We start from the raw sequence: 27,581 nt of genomic DNA, 5'->3' as shown, positions 1-27,581 counted from the left end.
AACACGTCTCCTAAGGTACAGTTGAAATATTATTCACCTGAGGGTTTTATCAAGCCATTCTTAACACAGTAACATTGTCCTAAGCCCCTGAAGGCACATGTTTTAACAATTAATACAGACTGAATTTCCGTACCGACTGCACTTGTCATTTGGTGAAAAATTTAAATTGCAAATTGTTAATAAGTGGTTGTAATATCAAATTTATTTTCATCTGACATTTCATAAATTCATTCCACAAGCTAAATGCATGAACTGACTGAAGGGAAATAAATGTAATTTTGTATTCAAGTACATTACGTTGTATGTACCAAAATACCTAATAATCACTAATAAATTTTAGTGACCATTTCATATATGGCAATACTTTTGACAACTCTTAATTCATAATTTTGTACTACTCATTACTATTAAATATACATGTACTTCTAATCAATAACTTAACATTTTTTTTTTACTGCTTTATTTTGAAGCAACTTAACATTACTGACTATATACCCGGTAAATTTACAATACTGGCTATATGCCTCTAACCTATGATTCAAAATTTTTTTTTTCCTGTAAGGTTTGATTACTTCACAAGTTTTGACAGAAAATTTATGACACTGTTCAAGACCATTACTGCCAGCTCTTCTGTGGACATAGCTCATATATATTTATGGCTCCTTTCAGACAAGTGTCCATGTGTCATAGATCAATAAACTTGCTTGCATGCCCACAGCTCAAGAGAGACAACTCTGTATGAAAAAAGTTCAGATCTAAAAACTGTCCTTAACTACATACCAACATCTGACGTAAACTGATACGAAGATCAGACTCGTTGAATTCGTAAGGAATGTTCCATCCTAAGGGGCCAAATTTCCTTCTCTCCTGTACCAAGGCATGGAAAAAGCAGAGACCAAATAACATCTTGTGGAATTTCTTAGGCTGCAAAGAGATAATAACATTTTAGCATAAAATATAAATATGCAGTAGAGAAATAAGAAAATTATATTAGATATATACATGTATGTGATTAAAAAAAATCTAATACGTAAGCTTAGAATACCTTGTTACAACCATCAAAGAAAGATGGGTCAGAAATTGGGTCATTTAGGTAGGATCTCAGCAAATTGGCCCTCAGCCCTTTGGGAGGTTCATTGGTCATTTTCACACCTAGAGGAAGAAACAATATCACAGGTAACATTAAATGAAATCAATCATATAGTGAGAAATTTGATTTGCTAAAAAACTAAATTTTGCTCCAATTTGAATTCTGCTGGTACAATGTAACATGAATTAAACTAGTTTTGAGTGAATTGATCTTTTAAATTCAGACCAGTTACATTTCTCAGTTTACACCGTTGAACCGAATTGAGTAGGAATTTAATATAAAAATCTAAATGTTAGGCCTTACCATTCTGGAGAATAGATACTGGGAACTGGTCACTTGGATAACTTGTTAACCACAGTCGGAATCGCTCATGAGTCGCCTCTGGAATAATAACCTGTGAACAAAACAAATTGATGAAATTCAAACAGGCAATGATATCTGAATCCCTAATCTTAAAGTAACAGATGTTAAAATAAAGATCTTATCCAAAATCACTCACCTCCTCACAGATTTTCTCCAGTTTGGGCATCCAGCTTGTTGCCAAGTGACAGTTCTGTAGTACCACCCATGTACCATCTACAATGGCCTTTTCAATCATCTTGGCAGCAATAGGACCCTAAATACAAAGCAAAGAATATCAATCAATAAGAACTACATACATTATGAACTTTAAGAAAACATAAATCATTGACCTTTCTTAACCTCAAACTGACCTGTCCTTGACCTAGAGAGATGGACTGGATAGTGTTTTCTGCTCGAGACAATCCCCGATCCTCACCAAACTTCAACAGAGCAGCCATAGGATCAGCTCCAGGTGACAAGACAAAAATCAGTGGTGCACAGCAGTTGGAATCAGCAAATGACCCTGGCAGGTCAAAGGTCGGAGGTTCAATGTAGGACTGTCCCAAATTGTCCACAATGAAGTCCTGAACAGCTGGGATGACCTTGTCTGGTCTGAACACCCTGAGGACTACCATTTTATCTAGACCCACCAGGACATCGTATGGCGAGGGATATTTGTGATCCTGGGGGGTCAGGGAATCATACATCTTCTTCCATTCACTGACATTGTCTCTGACATCTAGAGTCAAACAACAGGGAGAAATATCTTGAATATCATTCTTTGGCTGCAATCAACTGCAGTAAAACTTGCTCATAAGGATCCTGCTTATAAGAAAATCTTGGTTACAAGGAAACTTTTATGAATCCTGTAAAAGACTTTGCATTATGTTCCTTATATGGATATAAAGAATTTTGGTGATAAGGAGGCAAAAATTGAAGTTCATGTGACTTCCTTAAAACTGATTTTTTTTAATAGGTAAAATAGTAAATACTCATAAATCTTAACAAAAAAAGGAAAAAAAGAACAAATAAATAAATAAATAAGTTAAAGTGAATATGATTCTATCGAATGCACATTACAATGTCGTTTCACAATACAAGCACTGCCTAAAACAAACTTGAAAGTCAGCAGAAAAAACTTACGTTCCCATAGTCCTTTGAGGTTTGGTAGATTTGAGGCCCTGACAATTTCACCCCATGACTTCTCTGTCAGCCACTCTGGTGCCGGGTTAGGGTGAGGATTTTCTAGAGCCACACCCCCTGTCAGCAGGAACCTCCATACATCTTCATCTACTCTAAGCCTACAAATCAGGACAAACAGTGAGCACTGTGTTCAGGGGATCAAAATGGAAGTGAAATGATTTTAATGAGAATATGAATTAATATATGCCATACTCTTTTTAAGACTAAATATCTGCAGATATGAAAGGAATCATAAATACAGTTTCAAAGATTCTAATTTAAGAGAAATGAGTAACACATGAACGATTGCTTTTGATTTGAACAGGAAACATGCATTTTCTTGTTTCATATAAAGGATAAAACATACAATTTATAACTTTCATTTTCTTTTTTCAAATGTGCAGAATAGATATTTCTGTGATGTGAAATTTCAAAATACAGTAAAACATGAATACAACAAGCATGCTTAAAATGAATTCATGCTTACAGCGAAGTGATTTTCTTTTCTTATAGTTTTAAAAAGTGCATTATACACTTATTGGATATAATGAATTATGTTTTAATAAATCAAAATCGTTCATCTCTGGCACTTTGCTTGTATGTTTTACTGCACTAGTATCCTTGATTTATGAAGTACAGATCATTATGAAGTATAGTAAAACTTGTCTAATCCAGACACCACTGGTTCCATACAAATTGGCCAGATTAGACAACATCCCAGATTATACAACATTTTAAACAACTGAATTTACTGAAAGGGACTTAATGTTTACTTTGTATTAGGCAAGATTTAGAAATACACACCATCTGGATTAAACAAGTTACACTGTACATGTATGCATATTTCCTGTCCATGATCAACTAAATTTTAAACTTAACACTAACAGTAAACTATAAATAAGAAATTTGAACATTATGAGTGAAAATGACTTACAGTGAACCACATGGGAAGAACACTCTGTCACATGATGGAAAGAAAGACAGACAGATGAGTAAAGAGAGAGAGAGAGAAAGAGAAAGAAAAGTTAGACATGCAGATATATACAGATAGATACATGTTGCTAATTTTGTTCAGTAAATAAAAACTTAAAAATACACTGAATTAAAATAAATTAGACATATTGAAACAGTCATCATAAAAAAGATTATATATTCTAAATACACTGAATATGTATTTCTTTTGCTACAACATGCTGGGGGGAAAGATGAATAAGTTATCTACTAAACCAAAGTTTCATAGCAAGTTATCCCTCATCTATTAACGTCAAGAAATATATTTTCTAATATCTCATCTAACCCCACCACCTTTCTTGCTGCATTTAAAAGCATTTCTAGAGTAATGCTGGTCTATGTATTTTATCTTTTGTAAATGTCACAATGGATGTGTTTAAAAATTTAATCAAAGCTGTTGTAACTAATATGCCAAGTATTTATATATAGCATACAATACCATCAAAATTTTTTTTACTCTTAAAGTTAGCTCTTGGGAAGCATTTGTCAATTAATGCAAGCATATAAGCTTTAGCATATGTCAACTGAAATGGCAGATTATAATCTGAACACTACAAGCTATCTCAAATGGAAAATGTATGATTCGTGTATCATGAATCGAGTCAATTGACAAGTAAGCTGTGTACATCACAATTCTTGATGATACTGATGTATCCTTCGATATTTCACACCTATAGTTCTAAACTCTGCCTTATAGCTGCTCTCAGGCATCTGCATGGCATAAACCTAATGTTTGAGAATTTGTTTGAACCCACTGTCTGTATGTTATATGAGTAAAAACCTACTGTCATTACCACTGATCATGAGCTCTGGTTACATAGTTCTACACCTGACATCTACTCAAACTTACCGTGGATCCTTGAGATATCTAATGACGCAATAATTCAAAAATTGGTTGTTAATACTGTATATTTGATTCTACTCTACACATACACACAAGCAATGCAGGACAAGATGGTATTTTATAAGTGTATAAATATCTATAACTGGAGTTGTGGAGTTGTCCTAATGTGACTAAAACCCCCACAAGGACACAATCAAAACACAGTACATGTATATTAAATTTTCATTTTACTGAATAAACAAAAACATTAAAACATTGTAGATCAACCAAATTATTAAAGGTTTTTCAAGATGAAAAGCTGGAGATGAGTTTGCTGCTGCCTTTTTTCATAGTCATTGAAGTCTAAAAAGTAGGTCACACATAGCATCTAATATAGGTCAGATACAGCATCCAATATTAAGCATTCAAAAATGCATTGTGATTAGTTTTGGTTTGGTTTACAGTCATACAGACAGACGGCAAAACAGCGATTCCAGTCTAATTTATTCAACTTTGTTGTAAGGGGTATATTGATAGCAAGGAATATATCAATATTATGCAAAATAAAATTGCATTTTGTATTTGGAGATATGAAAGCTTGAATAACATTTGTATTGAAAATTAATTCACGGTAAAATTTGCATAGCAATAAGCTAAAGATCAGCATATATTTAAAGGAGGCATAGATATCCAATATGCAATGCAATAATATTCAAATCTTCTGTTTTATAGTTTTAACAGAACAATTTACATACTTAAAATTTTCATTTATAATATGCAAATAAACATGTTAGAATACTTGAGGAGGAGGGCAATTAAGTTGTGGAAGGGTACAAGCCATAATCAGTAATTGCCCAAAATCTTAGTACAAATACTTACTGTCCCTTGAGGATGCCAATACACAGGACAAAGGAGAAGAGAAGCTTGTCCTTCTCAAACAGTGAGCGACACACATTTCTGTAGATACTGTTGGTGAAGTCATCGTTTAAGTTGAAGATTCTTTCCTCCAAGTCATCCGAGGGAGCACTGTTTTGAATGGACTGAAAGTAAAGGAGAAAAAAAATTCAAAAATGGCTGTCTTTTATGAATTAAGTTCTTGCTGAGTAGAGGATTCAAATCCACTGTAATCTAGCTGAATTCGTGTCTAAGCAAGCAGCAGATCCATTGTAACACAGCATCACTATAAAAACTGTGAGACGGTGCACCTTGCTCTTTATGATGTGACTTATTGTAAGATGAGGTTGAGATCATGTGACATTCATGTAAATACAAGTGAGATCATGGGACATTCATATAAACACAAGTTGAGATCATGTGACTTACCTGTAAATACAGGTTGATGAACCATGTTAAGGAATACTGGTACATGGGCTCAATGTTGGCCAGGTCAGAGATGCAGAAGAAGAGAATGGAGGAATGGATAGCCACTGGTTTATAGCCATTCCTCGTCTCATCAATTTCCTTCTCTGTCTGTAGAGCAATGTCCTGCTTGGCAGAAATCTCCTCTGACAGGATTTTAGAAGAGGACAGGATTTTAATGGCTGTTTCATCTTCCAGAATATTCCCCTAAAATAAGTGATATTTAAATTCATTATCAAGGTTAAGCACTTTCCTCTTACTTTACAACTCTGATGCAAAAAGTTTTAAAATTAAAAAAAAAAAACAATTACTTTTTCATTTGCTGCATCAAAGTTTCTGAAAATTTACCTCTGAACTGGACAGGACTTCTAGAATTTTGTCCTCAATTTCCTTGAGTTTCTTCTGATTCTCAGCACTTTCCAAAATCAGTTGATTTTTCTTTTCTTCAAGTTCTGGTTTCTCTTTAGCAGCTACAATACCCAGGAGCTGGTCCTCTAAACCTTGTGGGGTGATCATGAAGTTCACCAAGCACACCTGTCAAAAATACATGGAAAGGCTATTTAGTGAATGTATTCAAAATAACTTTTGTTTCATTTTTTTTTAATTATGATTTTTACAGAAAAGAGGTGTAATCAAACTGCAGCCTACTTTTTTATTGTGTCTTAAAAATTAGTACTGATACTGTAAAGCAATGCTAATGGTATTAAAAAGTAATGTATCCACTGAGATTTTTAAACACCACCTTTAATCCTTCCAGCAGAATGATTTCTATGAAAGAACAGAAATTGTCATGCATGGACTTCATCTTCAGAAATATCTCACCTTGACAGAGATTTCTGGCAGGTAATGGGGATTCCTGTAGCTGGTAGTGATATACAGTTTGAAATCCTTGGAGTACTCTATCACATTGTCACCTAGCCTGATATAGTCCACACCCTGTTGTCTGAAAGTCAACTTCTGGAGGATTGGATCCAGAATGGGATCAAGTTCCTCTCCGACATTCTCTAGCAGGACTGGCGTACCGAACTGAATGGAGTTCTCCATAGTACGGAGATAGTTGGCATCGGAGAGCTTGATGATTCCTAGCTTGTTATTACGCTCCATGTTTTTCACCCATTTGTTAGCCTGACCTAATAATATTCAAAAAACAAAAATTCAATTCTTTCACATTTTGATCTCTTCTTTTGCTCTTTACATAATAACTAAACAAATGCACATTGGTCTATAGACTTTAATCCTGTGAATATGTTACTAAACTACTCCATAGGAACATGTATGTATGACAATAGCAGAATTCAACAGTCTAATTATAAATATCAGGATGTAGTATCAAGCAGTATTAGTAGCAGTATAATTATATGTATAGTGTTCATACCCTGTGGATCAATCATGAGAGGCCATCTTCTGGAGCTATTGACAATGATACCATTGTCCACACTGAAGGCATCTACAGGCAGACCAGCAATGTTCCAGGCTCGGATCTTGACTGGTTCTCCAAGTGTTCCATTGAGGGAGAAGTTCTCAGAGCATGGGATTTCTTTCTTGATGCTCAGTTTGTGCCAATCTCTGACAATGTCCTGGAATCAAAAGTATGGTATCAGACACACAGTCACTTGAAGACCTATAATATTCTTTACGGTGGACTGTAATCCATCTTGCCACATATACATATGTGCCCATGCATTGGTCAAAGTAAAATTTTAGCATTGCTTTTCCTTTGTGAATCATCAGAGAAAAATTTATAATGAACAACTTTTTAAAAACTTTTAATCATTTTGTGTTTTTGTGTGTGCTTTTTTCCAAATTTGCCGCTATATACACACCTGTCTGAAGTCGATGGTGAAAGCTCCTAGGTAAGCAACAGTTGCAGACGACAGCAGCACATCCCCTGTGATGTTAGTGAATCTCTCTCCCAAAAGACGGGCAGCCTCTGTCCATCTGTCCTTCTCACCTCCTAGTCCACCAATCAGCTTCTCGGCACGATCTAATTTCTTCTCACAGATATCAATATTGGTCTCCAACTCCTTCTTTTTCTGAGTCATTGCTTCAAACTCATCATTAAGAGCCTGTAGCTTGTCTGTGACCTATTAATGGTACATAGTTGCCAAAGATGAAAATAATGACTATTGCAACTTTGTGTATAATAATGAATGACTTGCTTTAAAGTTTTTTAGGCATTATATATCATTGCAAAATGGATTCAGTAAAGAAGATTATGAAAAGATTAAAAACTCACTGGATAATATTAATCTACTGAGTACCTACAATAAATTAAGCTGAAAGATATCCAAGCAAGGTAACACATTGTATGAAATACATCATACCTCCTTCAGTTGAGCTCTTTTCTCGTCCAGTTTCTGCATTTGAACAGCTAGTTCTCCCTCAGCTTCTGCCAGCTTGATCTTCTTTGGAGCCACCACCTTGGCAACTTTGTCATAAATGTCCATAGCCTTGACCCACTTACACAAACCTTCACATGCAGTGGAGGCATTCTTAATCAGAACTGGGTCAAAATCAGGATTAGTGATGTATCTGAAAGATAAAATTGCATTTTTATTTTTGTTACATATGATAAAAATTTTAAAAATCCACAATTTTGGGTGGAAAAAATACACTTACTTCTCTCGGATCTTTTTGATGATGGGTACAGGTATGTTGTCTTTGTCATAACCTTTGAGTCGATCAAGGAACTTCAGGTCACCAAGCAACTTCTGAGATGGTCCCCAGTAGTCCTCAATCATTTTTCCCGTGCCATCAGGTTTCCTCTCCGACTTGATACCCAGCATGACACAAATAGATTCCATCACAAGCTTCACAGGGGCTGGGGGATTCTAGAATAGAACAATTTTTAATTACCAAGAGTCAAATGTTTAAAAAAAAAGCATCTACTGATAAGTGCATTGTCCATTTCAAAATCCTACTAGCAGAAAATAAAAGCTTCAGAAGAAAATACTTTGTAAGACTACAGCAGTGAATAGGTAAGAAAAGATTTACCTTCATAGATTTGACCAGTGTGATGTCAGCAGGCTTCAGTGTGTTCAAAGCCTGAATGGCTGCTTCCAGTGCTGGAATGGCTTCAGCCAGCTCACTCTCACAATCATCCTTGATGGCCTGGGCAGCTGCGGCAGCTTCATTCGCCACCGCCTCATCAGCCGCCACCACTTCCTTCTTGGCTTCTACCTCCACCGTATCCTGTTCTATTTTTATCATTAGTTTCTCTGTTTCTGCGGATGTCTTGATTAGTTCTGGCTGCAGGGCTTGCAGTTCTTCCTGCATTATTGACACCTGAGAAGCTGCAAACTCCAGCTTCTCCAAACCAGTCAGGTACCTGTTCCTGAGGGTTTGGATTTCGTCACGTTTAACACCCAACAGGGACTTAAATGTCATGATAAGCTCTAGATATGATGTTGGAGTAACATAATTGTGTCTCCTTAACATTTCAAAGAATCTGAAAAAAAGGAAAGGTCATTTAACTGAATTTTTTGAGGGGGTCCCAATTTCAATCACCTTCAAAATACATTCATATGTAAATTAGACTCAGGAACAGAAATTGATGTTGATAATAAATCATTAAAATAAAAAAGAAAATGTATTTTCCCAAGAATTTTTAGCCAGATTATGTAAAAATAACAGTTTCTGCAGAAGTTTTGAGACCTTCACAGAAATAAGCACATACCCTATGGAAAGTTCCTGAACACTCTCGTGGAAATGTTTACACATGGACACACTCTCCTTACGTATATTGTCCTCTAGTTCCACTTCCTCCAAGAATTTATTAGCCACCATTTCCAAAGCATCTGAGGGCCAACTCTACAGAGGACAGGAGAACATTATACATTTATTGAATGGGTTTGAGGGCAAAGTGTTTTGTCGGACCCAAGAACCAAACTGTTTGCCTGAGGCTGTTGCATACAATCATTCCAACATTACACATATTTCCTCCACTTAAGATACGGGGATAAAATATGAGGACTTACCTGGAACCAATCAATGGTACAGCAATTGATGAGGGAGGGGAACATACGCAGTCTGTTTCTGAAGGCATCACCAATGGGGGACATTGCCAGAATAATATGGAGGTTCTGTCGCACTCGATCAATAAAGTAGTTGTACATTGTCAAAGGTGTGGCATCCATTTTCTTACCCTGTAGGATTTTAAAATATTCACTGACAGTTAATTGCTGATTGGAGTTAGAAGAACAGCATGAAAAAAGTGATACAACTTATTTATTAAAAAAAAAATGGAGAACTTAAAAGTGCAGTATGAAATATACTGGTACATGTTGCAAATCATTATAAGCCTGAGCATGTGTGTATTGTTATAACAAATAAGCTGGACATGCATATGGTTTTGCAAACAGCTAGTTAGTACATGTAAAATGAATTAAAATTTCACCTTTTGATTACCTTATACAAGAAACTTATTAAAAAAAAAATGCAGTTTGGTTTTAGACTTTCATAGATTTGAGATATCTTGCTACATCAGAAAATTAAGTTACAACAAAAGTGAAACCAAACTTCTACTGCTATTTACTTTTGTACAAGAACAAATATATACAAAATTAAGAAATCAAATTTTCACCTAAAATAAACAAATATTTATAATTTTCTAATGACAGAGAGAAAATGGTTAACAAATTAAAATACATGTACAGCTGATCACCAGTAGCCATACAAAATAAAAATTTAGTAAAATTGTTTATTCATAAGTAAAAGTTTATTACCCGGTAATAAATGGTAGAAGTAGAGAAATCAGATATGGAATGATATAATATAAAGGCTGAAAGCCTGAAATTTAAACATGCATGTTTGAGTAAAGAAATTCGACCACCAAGGATATGGTGTTTTTGGTTTAGTTTGTTTTAAGTGAGAATATACATGTATGCAAATTGTAGTGTGTGGAGTTTTGTGAAAATTTGACAGTGGGAACCTGAAAAAGAAATACTTTGACTTTCATCAGAAAAAGGGCTATTTGGGGTGGATTGAGGGGGAAAAGAGTAATAACCCTTTTTACAAATGTCTTGTCAGGTTATCTATTCAGCATTCAATAAAATATTTAATCAAAAGGACCAAAATATTCTTCTTAAGAAATTTATCTGTCACAATTCTATCAATTAATACAGTATATTCACATCAAATTACTGGATGAGGGTATGAATAGTATGTTAAAAGTATTGGCTATTTACATGGAAATTTACATGAATTAGGGACAAGAATTGGTACAATTTATGACATCATTATGCAGAGAAAGTTTTGATATCATAACCCAGAGACTATCAAACAATTATGTCACTTTTATTACTTATAAGCCATCATGGGTCCTGTTTGTATTTTGGCCATTTATTTATATATTCAGTGAAACAATTTTTACATGGCCAAATATGGGTCTTATATGAATCTCTTTCTTTGTTCAGTCTTGGCAGAATTAAGTTTACAGTCTATGAGCACATAATTGTTTATGCATGAGAAATATTTTACAGTAAACTGTTCTATTGTTTATGAAGTCAGAGTATAACCATTACAAATGTAAAATGTACTAGCTAAAATATATATTGTGCTATTTAGGTTACTATGGTAACCTTACCGTTATCTTTTCCTGTTTAACAAAAGCAAGACATTCAAAGTGAAGCAATTCATTAAACACCGACATAAAACTACAAAATCATACAAATGTTAATTAATTTACATACAACTGTATACAACAGCAACTCAATTCATAGATACAAATACAGTAGCTGAAAACTGAATTAGTAATTGACCATTGAGACATAAATCACGAGAAATCCTCTGATTAGGTAAAAATTTCATAAAAATATTTTGGAGTCATTTAAACAAATACACAACAATTGTACATGCATAAGCATTTCCATTATTTGCCAGTTTTTTTGTGACTCAAAAAGTACATGTACATCCACATTTCAGATATTTTTTCTTAAATTCAAATTCAACAAATATGACTGATTTTTTTTTTCTTTTCTACTTCAAAACTAATTCACCAAACATGGCACACTGTTAGTTTAAAAACATTCTGCCAGAACACTTTCAAATACTCAACTGCAAAACACTTAAACATCAAACAAAATAATAATGTATAATGTTTAACATACCTCATTACGTGCAATAGCCTGCATTTTCTCAATAAGGTCTGCCTTTTCATCAGCAGCGAACAGATTTGGGACATCTCCCGTGTTCAGAATCATACTTATGTCCTCCATGAAGGACTCGGATTTTATCTGTGTGTCAGCAAACAGGAATACGATAGGCTTGCCTTCACTTCCTGCCTTCATCAGAAGCTGAAATTTAAATGGTTGTGAATTTTTAATAATCTTTTCTTTTTTTTTTTTTTTAAATGTATACAGGGAAATTTTTGCCTTTGGTTTACTTTTTTCCCTTTTTACCCTTGTCATCAGTTCAGGGCAAAATTCAACAGAGTTATATCCCTTTAAACACAGCTTGTCTAAGTGAATTTAAATCCCAGCAAAATTGTTCACGTGAAAAATAACACGGGCAAAAACTACCCTGTAAACAGTATGTTCATTTGGTACAGATCCAAAAACACCATGATTTTCTAGCCTTTTGAACTTTATTTTCATATTCACAAGAATCAAAAGTTACATTAATGTCTTAAGTGACCTTGTAAATTTTGATGTATGGTTTTACAAGTAATTCATAAGTATAATAAAAGCTTACCCTTTTCAAATCTTCCCTCCATTCATTTGTAGTATAATTTTTAGTAATTTCAATTTGGAACAGATCATAATCAGCCATAAATGTCGCTAACTTGGCAGCACTCTGTCTACCACTTCCTCCAATACCTGGAGTTCAAAGGTCATATAAATCAATTGATAATTATGATTGGTTAGTCATCTTAATTTTAATCAATTCAACAAAATTAAAAAATTTGCATTATATAATGTTCATTATTCTATATGTGTATCACAAATCAAACTCCAGAATGTTTTAAAAGTAATAATTCACATTTTTGAAAATAATTGAGAAATTCCTACAATTTGATGAAACAACATTGTCCATTGCATTTTTACAACATTTATAGTTGAATGCTTCAACAAAATCTCTTTTGGAAATCACCACAATTCAAACACATGTATGACTTTTTTACCTAACACATACAGGGCACTTACCAACAAGTAAACAATGTCCATTGTCTTGCAGTAAAACACGACTGACTCGAGAAATATGTTCAATGGCAAACTTGAACATTACAAGTTTCATGGGAGCTTTACTGACCAAATTGTACTCATCCAAATAACTGTGCAAAACATGAAAGGGGCGTGTCAGTGAAATTTACAGTGAAACATACAAAGTGACCTTTATGAAAACGATAATAAATACTGTACACAATTCATGCTTGGGTAACAAGCTCATTTTCTGATCTTACAACAAATAAATAATGACAACACTTTGTCACAATGCAGCATTCAAAACAAATTTTAAAAAAAAATCATTTTTGAATTGAGAAGGGTGTAAAAAAAAATTTAAATTAGGATTACTTCTCCATTGCAGTTGAGAGTTCTTTAAAATCTGTGATTTCATCATAAACCTTGGCTCCTTCTGCTGTCATGTAATCACCGAAAAATAAACTACGGACATTATCATCAACCACCGAGCCACTCTTAGACAAGTGACCCAATATCTTATCTATGTTGGCCTTAAAATGGTTAGAACACTGCTCCTTCACTATCTGGAAGAATGTGTCCCTGAAATAAAATAATTAAAATAATGATTGAATCAATTGAAAAAAAATATACAGAGTTCAGTTCTGTATCAATGATCAAAATACCTTTTCTCTAGCCAAAATCTCTTATCACATTTATAAAATCATTGTTGTTTATTGCTTTTTTGGAAAAATAAAAAGTCATGGCAATACACATTCTCTTTAGGTACAATGTATAATTATTAAAATTATGGTAGCAAATGGTATCTTTATATAAAGAGAGAATGTATAAAGTTTAAAAAAGTGATGTGACTAACCTATCTTGTTTGTCAATGAGACGATCATAGAATACCCTGTAAACCTCGTGAACCCAAAGTCTGTGTAATTTATCTATCTCGGACATCTTTTCATGAGGCACCAACAAAACTCCACGAATCACACGAGCAAAGTCTCTCAAGTTAAACACATAGTGACTCTTTGTGGGAGTTGGCAAGAAGCTTGCCACGGCATCTTTATAAACTGCCATAGTGGCTGCCACAAGTAACTGCAAACAAAATAAATGTTTCTCTGTTGATAAAGCAATCATTTTTCTCATGTCATGTATACTCACACTAGTTTGGTCCCATGACACTTCAGCCAAAGTACATTAAATATTTTTGGCTGCACTGTTTTTGGCTAAACAAAATAAATCAGAGGGCTAAAGTGTCAAGAAGTTTGGGCCAATAAGTCAGAGACCAAACTAACAGCCTTCATACTGACAAAACGGAATTTCAATGGGGCTCAAATCTTCCAACCTTCACTCACAGTTATATCAAGATTTTAATAAGTTTATCTTTTAGTTGGAATTCTTTTATTTATATACATGTATTTCATAATTCATGAACATTTTCAAGGAAAAAAAAAATCAATACTATGTGCAGTTTACCTTTCCATTTCTGACAAAAGAGCCTTCAAATCCCTTTCCAAAGTGCCAGTCAGTAATGTTGGTGAAGATTCTAGTCAGGGTAGCATCATCAAATTCATCAATGGAGACCATATTGAGGTGACGAGTGAAACGACTTGTGATGTCATTTCTCCCTCCTCCAGGGGGTCCCATAGCTGATACAAACAGCTGAAAATGTACAAATTTGTCTCTGTAAAAATTTCAATTCAAACCGTGGAAAATTCATTTTTATATACAGTGTATTTAAAAAAAATGTTGTTTTTTTTAAATATTTTCTTATCAATGTACATTCCCTGGAATCAATGGATAAAAATTGAAAATCACAAGATAGAATTTCAGCCACAAAAAATTTTTAATACTGAATTGAAATATCAAATTCTTGGTGAATCAAATATACTAAATTGAGTATTTTCTGCTTTTGCAAAACTATCAATTCCACTCTACACATATAAAGTGTCTTCTTTCCATTTAAACAACACCCCTTTCCATACAACACTTACCACATCAGTAAGGAAGAGTTTGGTAGTGTCCTTGGGATCATACCAATGGGTGTGGTCTAACCACTGCCTCAGCAATTCTATAGGGGGCTGGGCACCATACTTCTCTTTAGCAGGCATGTTCAGATCATCCACAAACACCACAGACTTCTTCCCCATGGGAGGGCCATACACCCCCTTTCTCCTCCTGATCAAGATTATCAAGTTTTTATGTCATTATTTGGATTAAATTTCAAAATGTTATGGAGTATAATTAGGAATTCACCATAAAAAGACACAGTTGAATCTGAGAAAGCAATCAAGATGAAATGCAAAGGAAAACAAAGGAAAACAAATAAGTATGGCATTATTTAAAATGTTATCACTTAATTGCTCAATTAATAATTTCTTTTAGCATATTTCAAGTTAATTCCCTTGAAAAACGACCTGTACATTACCTGTCTAACTTGGACATGATGATGCCTTGTGTCTGGTTGGCTGAGGTTCGGGCCGAGAAATTGATGCAGTTAGGAATATATCTACAAAAGAAATATAAACTGGTACAAATGCTGTTTTTAATATTTATGAATGAAATCTTATGTGCATATTTTTTTGACATGTACCATCAATATCTATCTATAACATTCAGACAAATTTTCCAGCTCCCATCTTATAATTTTCATTCAGAAGGATTTGCCCCATGGTGAATTTGCAAAAACCCAATTTCCTACTAAAAGGTTACCTTTACTGCAAGTGCCAAATTTAAAAAAAAAAAAGGCTTAATTTCTCTCAATTTTTTTTTATGATAAAAAAATTTGCCTTTTAATCAATACTTACACATCCTTAGGAAGTGTCAGTAGGTAGTTGTTGGTAATGGCAGACTTTCCAGTACCAGTGGGGCCCACAAACAACATCGGCTGTTCATGTGTTAGGTAAGTTTGTAAGAAGTAGACCTGGCGAGCAGTTTCAGCTGTCTGGATAATTAGCTCACTGACCTGAAATGTATGGGTACATAAAATAAATAAACATAAAAAAAATTTGTTTTATCAATGTAAGGTATGCTCAATTTATTGATAGCTGTGTTCATATACTGTAGGTGGATATTTTTCAATTTGATGTTTATGCATGTACTTCCATCCCCCTTCTTTCCCCCCCCCCCCCTTTAAATATTTTTGAAGCATCATGTTCATGCAAATAAAATTCTTGAACAGCCCTTTATCAACTTTCAGTTACCCTACTGAAATATGGAGAAGCAAGCCAAAGTCCAAGAAGTAGGATCAAGTGCTATGGAGGAATAAGCATCCCCTGTCAAAACTAACCTTGGCTGTAGGAGAAATGGCCAGTGTGGACTTATCAATTGTGTCCATCCAATCACACCAGTTGCCACTAGCTTTCTTCTCAAAGCAGAAGTCAAAAACGGTGGCTCTCTCAGGAATCATATTACTCTGTAAACCAAGAAATCATAAAATGACACTATAGCATTTTTCAGGTTTTCCTTGCTATTTATAGAAGAATTACACCAGTAGTCTTTTGACTGTACCAAAAGAAAATTGAAGATAACATCATAGGAGCATCAAAAGAAGAAAAAAAACAAAAATGGTGCATTACAGAATAAATTACATAATAAAACACCTGGCAGTCACCAAGACATCAGTACAGTTTTATTATGTTTAAATGTAACCTCCTTTTACTGTATGAGCTTCCAGGGAAAAAAAACTTTCATACCTTAGAGATTTTACAGCTCTTGGGTTTAGGATGATCAGGGTCTGTGCCACTGACAATGTTCCTGAAGTAGGAGTCAAACTTTTTACGAGAATCCCCATCCATGGTTCCTCCCACTGTCCAGATAAGGGAGAATAAGAACATTCCTTGCATCCATAGGGTAATCTGAAAGCAGGATGAAATCTTATGTCATTTTTGAAAATTCCGTTCAAGGAAGAGTTTGTTACTGTTTGGAAATGTGACTGCTAAAATGGGCAAATTTTTATCAACATCCTACAAGATAGAAAGATATTTGCACCTAGAAATGTTGTATTGCTATTTGAGTACCTGTTGGTTTGACAGAGCATTTGGATTAGGTTCATCTCCCTCTGCTGGGACATGCTCAAGTGTGGCCCGAATTTCATCCTGGAGACAAGTGTACAGTCTCATCAGTGACTGAACAAGGTGCATCTCAGAGGCATTCACAAATGTCTTACAGTGATGTCTGATAAAGTCCAAGCAGGGATCAATCAACCATTCAAAGAGATCATTGACCATGTCTCTGTTCTCCTGTGAGAGCTGCTCGGGGAGCTCGTATTGCATGTAAGACTCTTTGAAGGGCCTCCATCCCATCTGGTGGGGCTCCAGATAAATCATACCACAGCGACTGACCGTTGCGGGGGAGGCCTGCTCCAAGTCGGCCGGCTCAAAGATCAAGTTCATCTTGTTGCTCATTTGGATGATCTCTCCACTCATAAGACAGAGCTAAAAAAATAAGGTAATTTTTAAAAAAAAATTTTGTTCATATAAGTAAATTAAACCTTTAGTCATAAAATTATTACTGTGGACATGTTAAAATTGCCAAATTTATTTTAGCTACCTTTTTGTTGTCATCCAGTACTGTGTTCATGTTCTCAATCCATACAGCATCCACAGGGCCATCAAAGAGAATCCACTTTCTGTCTGTGTTAGGATTGCTGGCATACTCTCGGAAAGTGTTGGCCAAAACACCTGTCAATTAAAATACAGTAAGTTAACACCCCCTGACCTCACTTTCAAGTTATTGCTCATATAATTAAGCCCTGTTGAAGTAGTAAATTACAAAGGGACATCCAAAATACTTTAGCACAGAAAACTAACCATCTGTCCATTCATGCGAAACTGGATCAAAGCATCCATAAAGCTGTCCCATAGTGATGGCTTTGGGGTTGATGATGCGGTACACAGTTTTGAATTCCTCATAGAGTCCTGAGGTCTGAAGATCCCCAAGGGCCTCAGCAAGGACCTGGTAGCCCTTTGTTTTTCCTCCCAAGGGCTCTCCAACAATCATAAGACCATGACGTACCAAAATCATCTCATATACCTAATGAAAGAGAAAAGATATTAAAGATTGTTTTTGTTTAACAATAAAAACTTTTGAATTATTGTATCTTCAAAAAACTTGAGAACAAAATACTATAAACCAACTATTATTCTTGACAATTTTTATTTAACAATTTATCAGCCTGAAATCTATCTGCAATGACTTATTTTCATCAATGAGGTATCATTCTTCATAAATACACTATGAAATAAATAATTAGCATCGAGAAATATTTGTGAGTAAAAGAAAAACTCACAGATACTTCTTGCACACACACAAAAAAAGGTTGGTTTACAGTAATCTTTATTTGGTTAAGAATCATTACCTGGATAATTTTGTCTAAGAACCATGGAACACACTGCAATTTTCTCTTCCTTGTGTTTTCCTTCAAAGCTTCCATAAATACACCATAGTCTGGCTTGGGACACACCACTCCCGGGAACAAGTCAGAGATAATACCCTCAAATAGGGGTACATCCTGTATAACAAAAAAATAATCAATAAATGATAGGACTCTCCAAGGGTACAATTGTGCAATGCCAAAAAAGTATACATGTAGGTAACCTTAGTTTCAAAGCTCACCTTAACAAAAGTTATTTATTAGCAGAGTAACATTAAATAGAATTTTAAATAAGGAATTCAGTAAGTATCTTTAGATGCGTCATCCTTGAAAGTATGGTCAGGTAAGGGATAAAGTAACTTAGGAGTGAACCTGCTTCCAAACCTTTAACCTGATCATTTATTCCTGATACATGTAAGATGCAGCATACAAAGCAAGTCTGGTAATGTCAATCCCTAGATGCATCAACCATACAAGTTTGTTTAGGTAGTTCTTATAATTACTAATCAAAAATGGACCTGTTCCAAAATCTTTAACCTGGGAGACCTTCGGTGAAGGTGAGGTGAGCAAAACATTTTGATTTTAAGTAAAAGGATATTGATAAAAGTTAAAAAAGCATAAAAAGAAATGAACCTGAGCCAAGAACTTGGGCAGATTGACATCCATAATGGCCTTCAAAAGAAGGACAGGCTCATCTTCATCTGGTTGTTTAAGTTTCAGGTTTCCGGCTGCAGTCAGTACAGACTTGACTGCTCTCATACCGTAGTCATAGTGGTGCTGGGAGGACAACTGCTCAGAGCACAGTTTGTACACAGCCACAATCTTATTGGCCAAACTGAAAAGAAAATGAAATTTTGTAAGACTTTAGTACCAGTATTAGTTTTCAGCATTTCACGATAAGAAACACCCTACATGCCTATATTAATAGAATTAAGTACTTTGGAAAAGTAAGACAGAATTAAATTGAAATAATTTAATTCTGATTGTAACGCGCAATTTGATTGGATAAAAAATTTACTTTATTTTGTATAAATTGGGTTGCCTATGTCACAATGATTTGCGTCAAAAACATATCGATCCGCCTGACATTACATGCAAATTTTGTACAATTTGAAGTCATTTTTTATGGGCAATCATCTTTTTTCTTACACTAAATGAATGAAAATTAAATTATAAGGAATGAATTTAATAGCTACCCAATTTATACGGTATAAAGTGGGTTGGAACAGTTTACGCTTTTTTATAAACCGCTTCGCGGTTTATACAGCGTAAACTGCCCCAACCCACTTTATACTGTATAAATTGGGTAGCTATCGAATTCATTCCTTAATTAAATTGAGTGTGTTCCCATGTCAAAGTCATAAACAAATCTTTGCCTTACATTTTTAAACTGCATCAAGCAGATTTCTAAATACAAACCTTCTGGCATCAATGAAACCCATGGAGTACAGTGAGATTTCACCAATCATTCCATAGTCAGGAACCATCATAGCCACAGTTCTAAACAACACCTGTATAAAACACAAAAGTTTTAGAATTCAACATGTCAGATTTCATTCCCATCTTGATAGGAATACTGGTAAATGAAAACAATTGTTATCCCCAAAATTTTGGTTGTTCATCTTTAAACTTTTGTGAACATAGGTAAGAATATATTAAAATATGAGAATAAAGTTGAGTGGTGCTGAAGACCTTGAGGTTATCTGGAAGTTCCTGTCGTCCAGCATAACCAGGGTTCATGGTGATGAAGAGTGTACAGGTAGGATCTAAAGAGAGTTCTGTCCCCTCAAATATGAAGCGCTTCAGGTTAGCTGCTACAGCCTGCTGGATACTGGCAATCTGCTGAGCCACCACAGACAGCACCTCAAGCTCAATTCTGTTGAACTCATCAAAGCAAGCCCATGCGCCAGCCTGGGCCAGACCCTTGAAGAATTTACCCATGGCTTTGTAATCCAGACCATCTGAGCAGTTGAATACTACACACTGTAAGAGAGAAAATAAATGGAAAATACAACATGTACAGTCAAACCTCATTATCTTGGACTTAATGGGGCTGAAAAAAAAACTTCTGAATACACATAAAGAAAAAGTGATTTGGAAATTTTCACGGTATTCAAATGTCAATGTTCAAGAAACTTAATTCTCTCTTCTTTATAGGCAAAAATAAATGTATTTAAGGTGAAAGATATACAATATATCTCATTTTCATCAATTGAATGATTTGTACATTTTTGTTTTACCTGTTTAGCCACAGCTTTGGCCAGATCTTTACAGGTCTCTGTTTTCCCTGTTCCGGCAGGTCCCTCAGGAGCACCACCCAGATTCAGTTTCAAGGCTCCCATCAATGTTCTGAAGAAAATTTTTAAAAAATCAACACATTCAATAATTCAATTTGTACATCAACCGAAAATGAATCTGTGACACCAATTTTAATAATATATAAGCTCTATTATGAAACAGAGAATTACATCTCATTAATTTTTAATCTTCCCTTTTAAATACCGGTATGTTGGTAAACCAGTCTCTGAGAAGATTGTAGCTCATTTTGTTTTGACAAAAAAATATTCTGCATCTTGCTACTGTCTACATTTTTACACATTTTGTTAATAAAACAGAATAAGTCTGCACTAAGAGTGGCTTTCTGTTATAACAATAACCGGCATCACATAAAATGGAACCGACTCTGTTGTTTACAAAACTTACCTGTAACACCTGTCAGTAAGAGGGGTGATGACCAGACGTCCGGAATTTCCCAGGTACTCATAACCGTACTTAATGTCTGTGGTGATCATTCTGACAATGACATCATTTTCCCAGTAGTAACGTAACTGAGCCAGCCACATAAACTCATTGGGGTTGGAGACTTTGGCAGCTGCCATTTCCTTTACCGTGTCTCGAGCTGCAAAATGTAAATCCAAAGAAATTCCATAACTTGTTTCAAAGCCGTTTTCATTACTTTGAAAGAAATTCTACGATGGCATTTTTGTGTATTATGGTTTTTTTCATGTTTTTAGGGGGAGGAAGGGGATCAAATTTCTTGTTTGGGAAAAAATTCAGTTCCATTGCTTTGTATATATGTGGATAGCAACCTCATCTTATTTGATTATTAGTAAAAATTTTAATTTATTGATCATCTGTTTTAGTGGTCCTTCTTAACCACAAAAAAGAACAAAAACTGGTGTTCAACAAAAAATCAGGAAACCACAGTATTACATTTTCTATCAAAGCTTTGTTGACACATGTATTCAATTGTGTTCATAGTTGTGATTTATTACAGATCGTGACTTTTGACCTACCGTGTACATCTATGACAGTGAGAGCTCCCAGGGTCACCCTGTGTCCAGACTCTAACTTTCCTCTCACCAGCTGGACAATCTGGTCAATCTGACCGTTACAAACTTGAAGATAATCCTATAAAATACCAGGAATTATGTTACCATGTACTCTACGTAAAAATCAGCCTTGTAAAAAATAAAAGCAATGGAACATTTCATGTCACTTTAACTAGAATAAACCTTTCATTATAAAATGTTAAGTTCATAAAAATTTGGCATACGTCCAATCCATTTTTCTTTTTCATGGCTTCTGTGACTTCAGCAGTCCAGTAGATAGAGCTGACACAGATTACGATCTGTCCGGGCCACTCGAGGACCCAGCGATTTCGGGGGGTGTTAGAGTAAGCCTCGTTGGAGTCTATGATCACCTTCCTGAGACTGCTAATCATGACATCTTCCACCTGTAGGAGCCATTTCTCCACCATACCCTGTTAAGTTTATTGTAGAACATTGAATGATACTGACACTACATTACTTACTTACGCTTGTCACTTTTCCATCACTCCGTCCCTCACCTTTGCTTTGGCTGGAATGATTTTGGTATTGAATGGCACAATTTCATTTTCAGCAGACACCATGCCAAGAATTTCTTGTGCATCATTGAAATCGAGTCGACTGATACCCTCAAAACATTTCTTTAAGTGAGGCTGTACTCTCATTGGATCTTTGGTCTCAGACAGAATTTCCAACAGTTCATCATTGGACAAGAAGAAGAATCTGGTGTAAAAACGCCAATTTTTGTTTAATTTCAAGGCATTTTCCAAAAATATATAAAATATATGGTCAAAAATGCATTTTCCTCCAATTAATACAACCAACCTTGGGAAGTAGAGACGTTTTTTCTCCAAGTAAGCATTGAGTCCCTTCTGAATTTCCTCCAGCAGAACATTGGCATCACGGAATCGGCCCAACATGTTAGGCTGGTCTGTGGCTACGAGACAGTGTGTGTCTTTCACGGCCTCTGTCATGATGTCACGCCAGTAACTGTCCACAATTCCAAACTTACGACCCTCCTCGGGCATCTGAGCTAGGATATCCTCAGAGCTGAAAATGGGCTCCAGGTACAACCAGGTGGCCTGGCACTGAAGTGAAAATGTGAAGAAAGAAGTGAAAAGAGAATCATCAAAACCTGTTTACATGTAACAGTATACATAGAATTTTTTTCTTATCAAAGTGTATTTTACGTTTTATACATAAATGAACTTGGAAATGTTTAATATATGAGAAGAGGACACCATTAGTAAGTGTAAAATCACAATTCTTCCTACAGATGTATAAAATTGCCTGCCTTAAGCCATTCATCTAAGATGTCCTGCATGGAGACAAGCTTCTCCTCCCATTCCTTCATCTCCTGCTCAAATGGTTTGATGAACGGAGACCCTCTCATTGTTTGGGCCTTTACAATGTGGTCATCTAACAACACCTGGATGTCATCTGGAGCAGTCAGAATAGACACCCCCTAAAAGGTCAAACCAAAATGGCAATCAATACTTAGCTGTCAATTATTATCAGAAATAATTAATTAAAAAACCTTACATGCATTAATTAAGTTATCCCTGATGATATCTGGCTTTACTGTATTAACAGTGCCATGAATTTTCCCCCTCAATGCTATACTTACAGTTTCTCTGTATGGAATCATTTCAAACATCATGTCTTTCCATTCCAACTTCATCTTCTCCAGTGCCTTCTCCAGAGAATGTTCCTTGGCAGCTGCTGCTCCAATCTCCTCCAACCTGAGCAGAAGAAAAATCAGTGTTAAACCAGAACTTCTCAGCTTATAATTTACACAATATTTAAATGCAAAGCAGTTTTAAAGAATGAAACATTTTAATGGGATAGGTTTTTTTCCGATTTCTTTCCAGCTTACCTAGCAAGGTGCTTGGCCAAACCAAACTCCAGCATGTTATTCAGGGAGGTTTCTGCTTGTGGTTTGATGTCAGTTCCAACAATGTTACTCATCTGTAGAAATACAGAGTATTCAGTGTTTGTTTTCAAGTGTCTTTAACAAAAACAACTAACTGATTTTAGCCACTTGTAAAATAATTCATATAAGAGTGCCTTATTTTCCCAAAATCTCAATCACCATTCTATTTTGATATTTATGGTACTGGTCCTTTACATTATGAAAAGTCTTACCATCTCCCAATGTCGATCTCTGATACCCGGGTTACAGATGGTGTTTAGAATTGGCAGGTGCTGTTTGAATTTATCCACCTTGTTTTTGACCGTGTCAGCAACACGTCTAGGTCCAGCCTGGTCATTGAACTGTTTGGTTAGCTTGTACATAGTTCTCCACATATCTCCAACATCACTCTCAATTTCTTCTGAATTCAGATTCTGGAATGGTCCTATAAACAAAGTAAAAAATTTAAGATACCAGGGGTGGATCCAGCAATTTTTGGAAGGGGGGGTTCTAGGATGGTGAATCCCCCCCCCCCCACACACACACGCATTCAAACATAGATTCACACACACACACAGAGAAATTCTTAGGTCGTGGTAAATAATATCTTTGTTTTATGTTGAAAAGGTAACCCCCCCCCCCAAGTCCGAATAAAAAAAAAACTCATTCCAAAAACTACTGAAGTCTCAAAATTGAATTTGCAGCATTTCCAAAGAAAACAAATTGAAAAACTTTTTTTTTCTTTGGTAAGTTTTTGAATACCTATCTCAAACGAAGAATTACATATTATTTACCGTGGCCTTATGCATATTCCTTTTGATGACTTATTCGATTTAGTTCCTTCAAAAGATACTTAGAAAATGGTATGCATGTAGCCGAAGATCGTCGGAATCCGATATCATGTTACTTATTATATACTAGTTTTGAAATAAATATTTTATTCCATTCACTCATAAATAAAAACACTGAAAGAGAGGAATAGTGAAGGTAAATGGGGGAAAGGAAAATTTGATAGCAAGTGGAATATGAGCAACTGTTGTTTTGAACTATGTTTATATCTAAAACGTGAGTTAGACGTACAAATATCTATTTCAACAAACCTTTTATCCCCCCCTCTCTCTCGGCAAAAAATAAAGGAGTGGTTCCAACCCCCGGAACCCCCCCTCTGGATCCACCAATGGATACAAATCTAGCTAAACTTTGTTAAGTTACAATCATAAAGGCTAAATAGACTTCAGCTTTATCTTTAACAATGTCACTTTAAAAATACATTTGAACCGTGATAAATGATGGATATTTTGAATACCCTGGATATGACAGAGTTGGGAGTCCCAACCACTTTTCATTATGTATTATAACCTAAATATCTTAAATTTTCAGATATCTGCAAGTTTTTTCCTCTGTCCATGGAGTTGGAGATAATGAGGTTTGATTGTATATGCAAATAATTTATTAGGTTTACCATTCAACCATTGTTCATGTTTCTGGTGGAACTGGTATGCTGTGTTCCACAATCTCTCATATGGCTCCTTCAGAGCAAACATGGCCTGTAGATTAGGGAAGGAACTCTGCTCCCATTCTAGAAGTTGTTCTTCTAAGTTGATCTGTTCAAGTTCCTCTCGAGCTCGCTCCAAGTTCTCATTGATGGTGGCCAGTTGTTCTGTGTTATTTCTCATAGCTTCTTCACTCAAAAACTAAAAAAAGAATATCAGACAATTTAAAAAAAAAACAAAAACAAAACAAAACTCCAACATTTTACCTTTTAAAAACCAGAGATTACTAAATAAGTACAAAATTTTCAGAAACAAAAAAGCAGTCTTTATTTCTCTCATCAAACTAGATCAATTTTATAAAAATATTAAAGAAAATGGATATTCTTAATTATTATTAAAAAGCAAACCTCTTTCTTTTTGAATGATTCCACCTCCTTCATGTAGTCATTAAGTTTCTCCTCAAATGCCACGGTTCTCTTTCTGAGATCCTCCTCAATGTGGTCGCGACGGTTAGCAATTCGGGAGGAGGAAAGTTCGAACACTGTCTTGATGTGCTCTGGCCAGTGGAACACTGTGCTGTTCAGTTTTATATCCTCAGCTGTAAGTGATATTATGAAAATATTTCAATTTTTTCATAACCTTGAAATTCTAGAAACATGTAATTGTTAAAAAGTTTCGTAATTTTACAATAATGAATTCTTGAAAAATTTAATACTTACATGAGAAGATGGCATAGTCCAAGAGGAAAAATTTAGTACTTACATGGGAAGATGGCATAGTCCAAGAGGAAAAATTTAGTACTCACATGGGAAAATGGCATAGTCCAAGAGGACAAATTTAGTACTCACATGGGAAGATGGCTTAATCCAAGACAAAAAATTTAGTACTTACATGGGAAGATGGCATAGTCCAAGAGGAAAAATTTAGTACTTACATGGGAAGTTGGCATAGTCCAAGAGGAAAAATTTAGTACTTACATGGGAAGATGGCATAGTCCAAGAGGAACATAAGGCGACTGGCAGCATCCTCAATTTCATCTTTCAGCTTGTAAACAGTCACATCAGAGGACTGCAAAACATCTCAATTACATGAACAGTTTGTCATGTGTAAGATAACTGGACAGCAATTTCTTTATATGAAAGAGCAAATTTTTTTTGGTTCCTTTAATCCTATTTACCGTTTTGAGGTACTCCTGCAATGCCACAATTTCCTCTGTTGTATCAGGAACATCACTGACCTTCTCCGCCATCTCATCATAGCGACGGCAAATTCTTTAAAGAAACATAAAAGAAAAATTTTAAAATTGTAATCAACTGCATGAAAAATATATTCATCATACTAGGTAAATCAACAACTCTGATGCTGAATAAATTTTACTCATTTAAAATACCATTTAGAGGGTTTGTGAGTTCAGTACAGACTTGCATAGGTTCCTTACCCTCTGTTCAGTTCCCTGTTTTCATCCACCTCAAATATGATGAGCCTCTCTTTGAGTCTCTGAGCACGTGCACAGAGGTCCTGGTTGAGGTTCTGGCAGTCCAGACAGAACATGCTAAGGGGAACAGTTATCCTCAGTAATGAGATCTCATCCTTCAAGTCCTGGAAACTGTTTATTTTCTGTGAACAAATAAGAAAGATGTCAGTCAGAAACTAGGGATTTGCAACTCAATATGTCCACACCTTTACTCATCTTTCATGTACATTGTACTTCAAGAGGTAACAGAAGTTTTTAGTGAATATTACCTTTTTAAATGCCTCTATGGAGTGAGTCTCCCTCAGGAAAGCAGACACATCTTGGTCTGCATTGTTGTTCAGCAGATCTGAGTATTTCTTGTATGTGTTCAGATACCTAGATTATTTTACAATAAAAATACATATATTATTAACTGCATCCATAAAAATTTGCAAAATTTATTAACATTAGAAAATCTGGGTATCTATTTTAAATTGTCACAAAATTTATACAAAAATAACATATTGATGAAAAATTTTGCTTACTTTTGAGGTCCTACTGTATTGTGCTTGAAGATTTCCATAGCTTTATCTACATAGTCTGTAACAAGACCCTCATCTATCTTGACACTGCGGAGAAGAAGCTTGGGGGTAGCAGACCTCATGTCTGGGAAAAGTTCACATTCAACCTATCAAAAGAAGAACATATGTGATGTAGATCTGCCATTAAGGTACCAACACTGCTTGTGCATATCTATGAATACTTTTTCAAGAGCCAGGATGAGAACATCTAAACGGTGTATTGTCCTCTGCTCATTTCAATCCAAATTTCTCAGCAACTGATTCTTATTTCAAAGATCTTTTTTTTTTTAAACTCAAATAATAAGATGGACAGACAGACGGATGAACAGGTGAGGAGGAAACCTATAGTACCCTCCGGTTTCATCAGTAGGGGACTAATAAAGAAAGTTGACGATGGAAAAGCTGAAGTCATCTCGTTTGTCATACAATTTAGTTGGCCCTTTCATAGCATTCTTTGTGGGATAAATCCATCTAAAAGAGGGTAAGAAGATGTAGCATATCAGCAAAC

General features: G+C 35.2%; 1 protein-coding gene across 1 annotated transcript in view; it reads right to left on the bottom strand.

The window, feature by feature from the left end:
- LOC133177412 (dynein axonemal heavy chain 3-like) overlaps positions 1-27,581 on the bottom strand; it is a 35,963-nt gene that overhangs the window by 4,238 nt on the left and 4,144 nt on the right. Inside the window, exons 12-65 of the mRNA XM_061312454.1 lie at positions 27,038-27,180; positions 26,783-26,888; positions 26,478-26,656; positions 26,217-26,310; positions 26,017-26,107; positions 25,447-25,637; positions 25,009-25,240; positions 23,780-23,991; positions 23,511-23,602; positions 23,262-23,376; positions 22,929-23,099; positions 22,460-22,722; positions 22,156-22,357; positions 21,862-22,068; positions 21,602-21,716; positions 21,009-21,204; positions 20,546-20,654; positions 19,998-20,288; positions 19,725-19,816; positions 18,939-19,140; positions 18,291-18,443; positions 17,743-17,965; positions 17,483-17,613; positions 16,951-17,367; positions 16,627-16,788; positions 16,221-16,346; positions 15,739-15,896; positions 15,360-15,440; positions 14,926-15,109; positions 14,408-14,593; positions 13,800-14,026; positions 13,319-13,525; positions 12,950-13,077; positions 12,498-12,622; positions 11,915-12,100; positions 11,392-11,403; positions 9,785-9,952; positions 9,484-9,617; positions 8,802-9,255; positions 8,427-8,638; positions 8,132-8,339; positions 7,631-7,891; positions 7,183-7,384; positions 6,630-6,937; positions 6,156-6,341; positions 5,772-6,014; positions 5,328-5,488; positions 3,549-3,572; positions 2,576-2,733; positions 1,804-2,171; positions 1,590-1,706; positions 1,394-1,484; positions 1,046-1,152; positions 781-924 (exon numbers count right to left, since the gene is read on the bottom strand). Coding sequence (XP_061168438.1) covers positions 781-924; positions 1,046-1,152; positions 1,394-1,484; positions 1,590-1,706; positions 1,804-2,171; positions 2,576-2,733; positions 3,549-3,572; positions 5,328-5,488; positions 5,772-6,014; positions 6,156-6,341; positions 6,630-6,937; positions 7,183-7,384; positions 7,631-7,891; positions 8,132-8,339; positions 8,427-8,638; positions 8,802-9,255; positions 9,484-9,617; positions 9,785-9,952; positions 11,392-11,403; positions 11,915-12,100; positions 12,498-12,622; positions 12,950-13,077; positions 13,319-13,525; positions 13,800-14,026; positions 14,408-14,593; positions 14,926-15,109; positions 15,360-15,440; positions 15,739-15,896; positions 16,221-16,346; positions 16,627-16,788; positions 16,951-17,367; positions 17,483-17,613; positions 17,743-17,965; positions 18,291-18,443; positions 18,939-19,140; positions 19,725-19,816; positions 19,998-20,288; positions 20,546-20,654; positions 21,009-21,204; positions 21,602-21,716; positions 21,862-22,068; positions 22,156-22,357; positions 22,460-22,722; positions 22,929-23,099; positions 23,262-23,376; positions 23,511-23,602; positions 23,780-23,991; positions 25,009-25,240; positions 25,447-25,637; positions 26,017-26,107; positions 26,217-26,310; positions 26,478-26,656; positions 26,783-26,888; positions 27,038-27,180 — 9,555 coding nt within the window. The remainder of the gene's footprint in view (positions 1-780; positions 925-1,045; positions 1,153-1,393; positions 1,485-1,589; positions 1,707-1,803; positions 2,172-2,575; positions 2,734-3,548; positions 3,573-5,327; positions 5,489-5,771; positions 6,015-6,155; positions 6,342-6,629; positions 6,938-7,182; positions 7,385-7,630; positions 7,892-8,131; positions 8,340-8,426; positions 8,639-8,801; positions 9,256-9,483; positions 9,618-9,784; positions 9,953-11,391; positions 11,404-11,914; positions 12,101-12,497; positions 12,623-12,949; positions 13,078-13,318; positions 13,526-13,799; positions 14,027-14,407; positions 14,594-14,925; positions 15,110-15,359; positions 15,441-15,738; positions 15,897-16,220; positions 16,347-16,626; positions 16,789-16,950; positions 17,368-17,482; positions 17,614-17,742; positions 17,966-18,290; positions 18,444-18,938; positions 19,141-19,724; positions 19,817-19,997; positions 20,289-20,545; positions 20,655-21,008; positions 21,205-21,601; positions 21,717-21,861; positions 22,069-22,155; positions 22,358-22,459; positions 22,723-22,928; positions 23,100-23,261; positions 23,377-23,510; positions 23,603-23,779; positions 23,992-25,008; positions 25,241-25,446; positions 25,638-26,016; positions 26,108-26,216; positions 26,311-26,477; positions 26,657-26,782; positions 26,889-27,037; positions 27,181-27,581) is intronic.

Source organism: Saccostrea echinata, unplaced genomic scaffold (assembly GCF_033153115.1).
Source record: "Saccostrea echinata isolate AGI-Se365-2 ecotype Australia unplaced genomic scaffold, CSIRO_AGI_Sech_v1 ptg000132l, whole genome shotgun sequence".
NCBI lineage: Eukaryota > Metazoa > Mollusca > Bivalvia > Ostreida > Ostreidae > Saccostrea > Saccostrea echinata.
The sequence above is the reverse complement of the archived record's forward strand: the minus strand, read 5'-3'. Positions and strand labels throughout refer to the sequence as shown.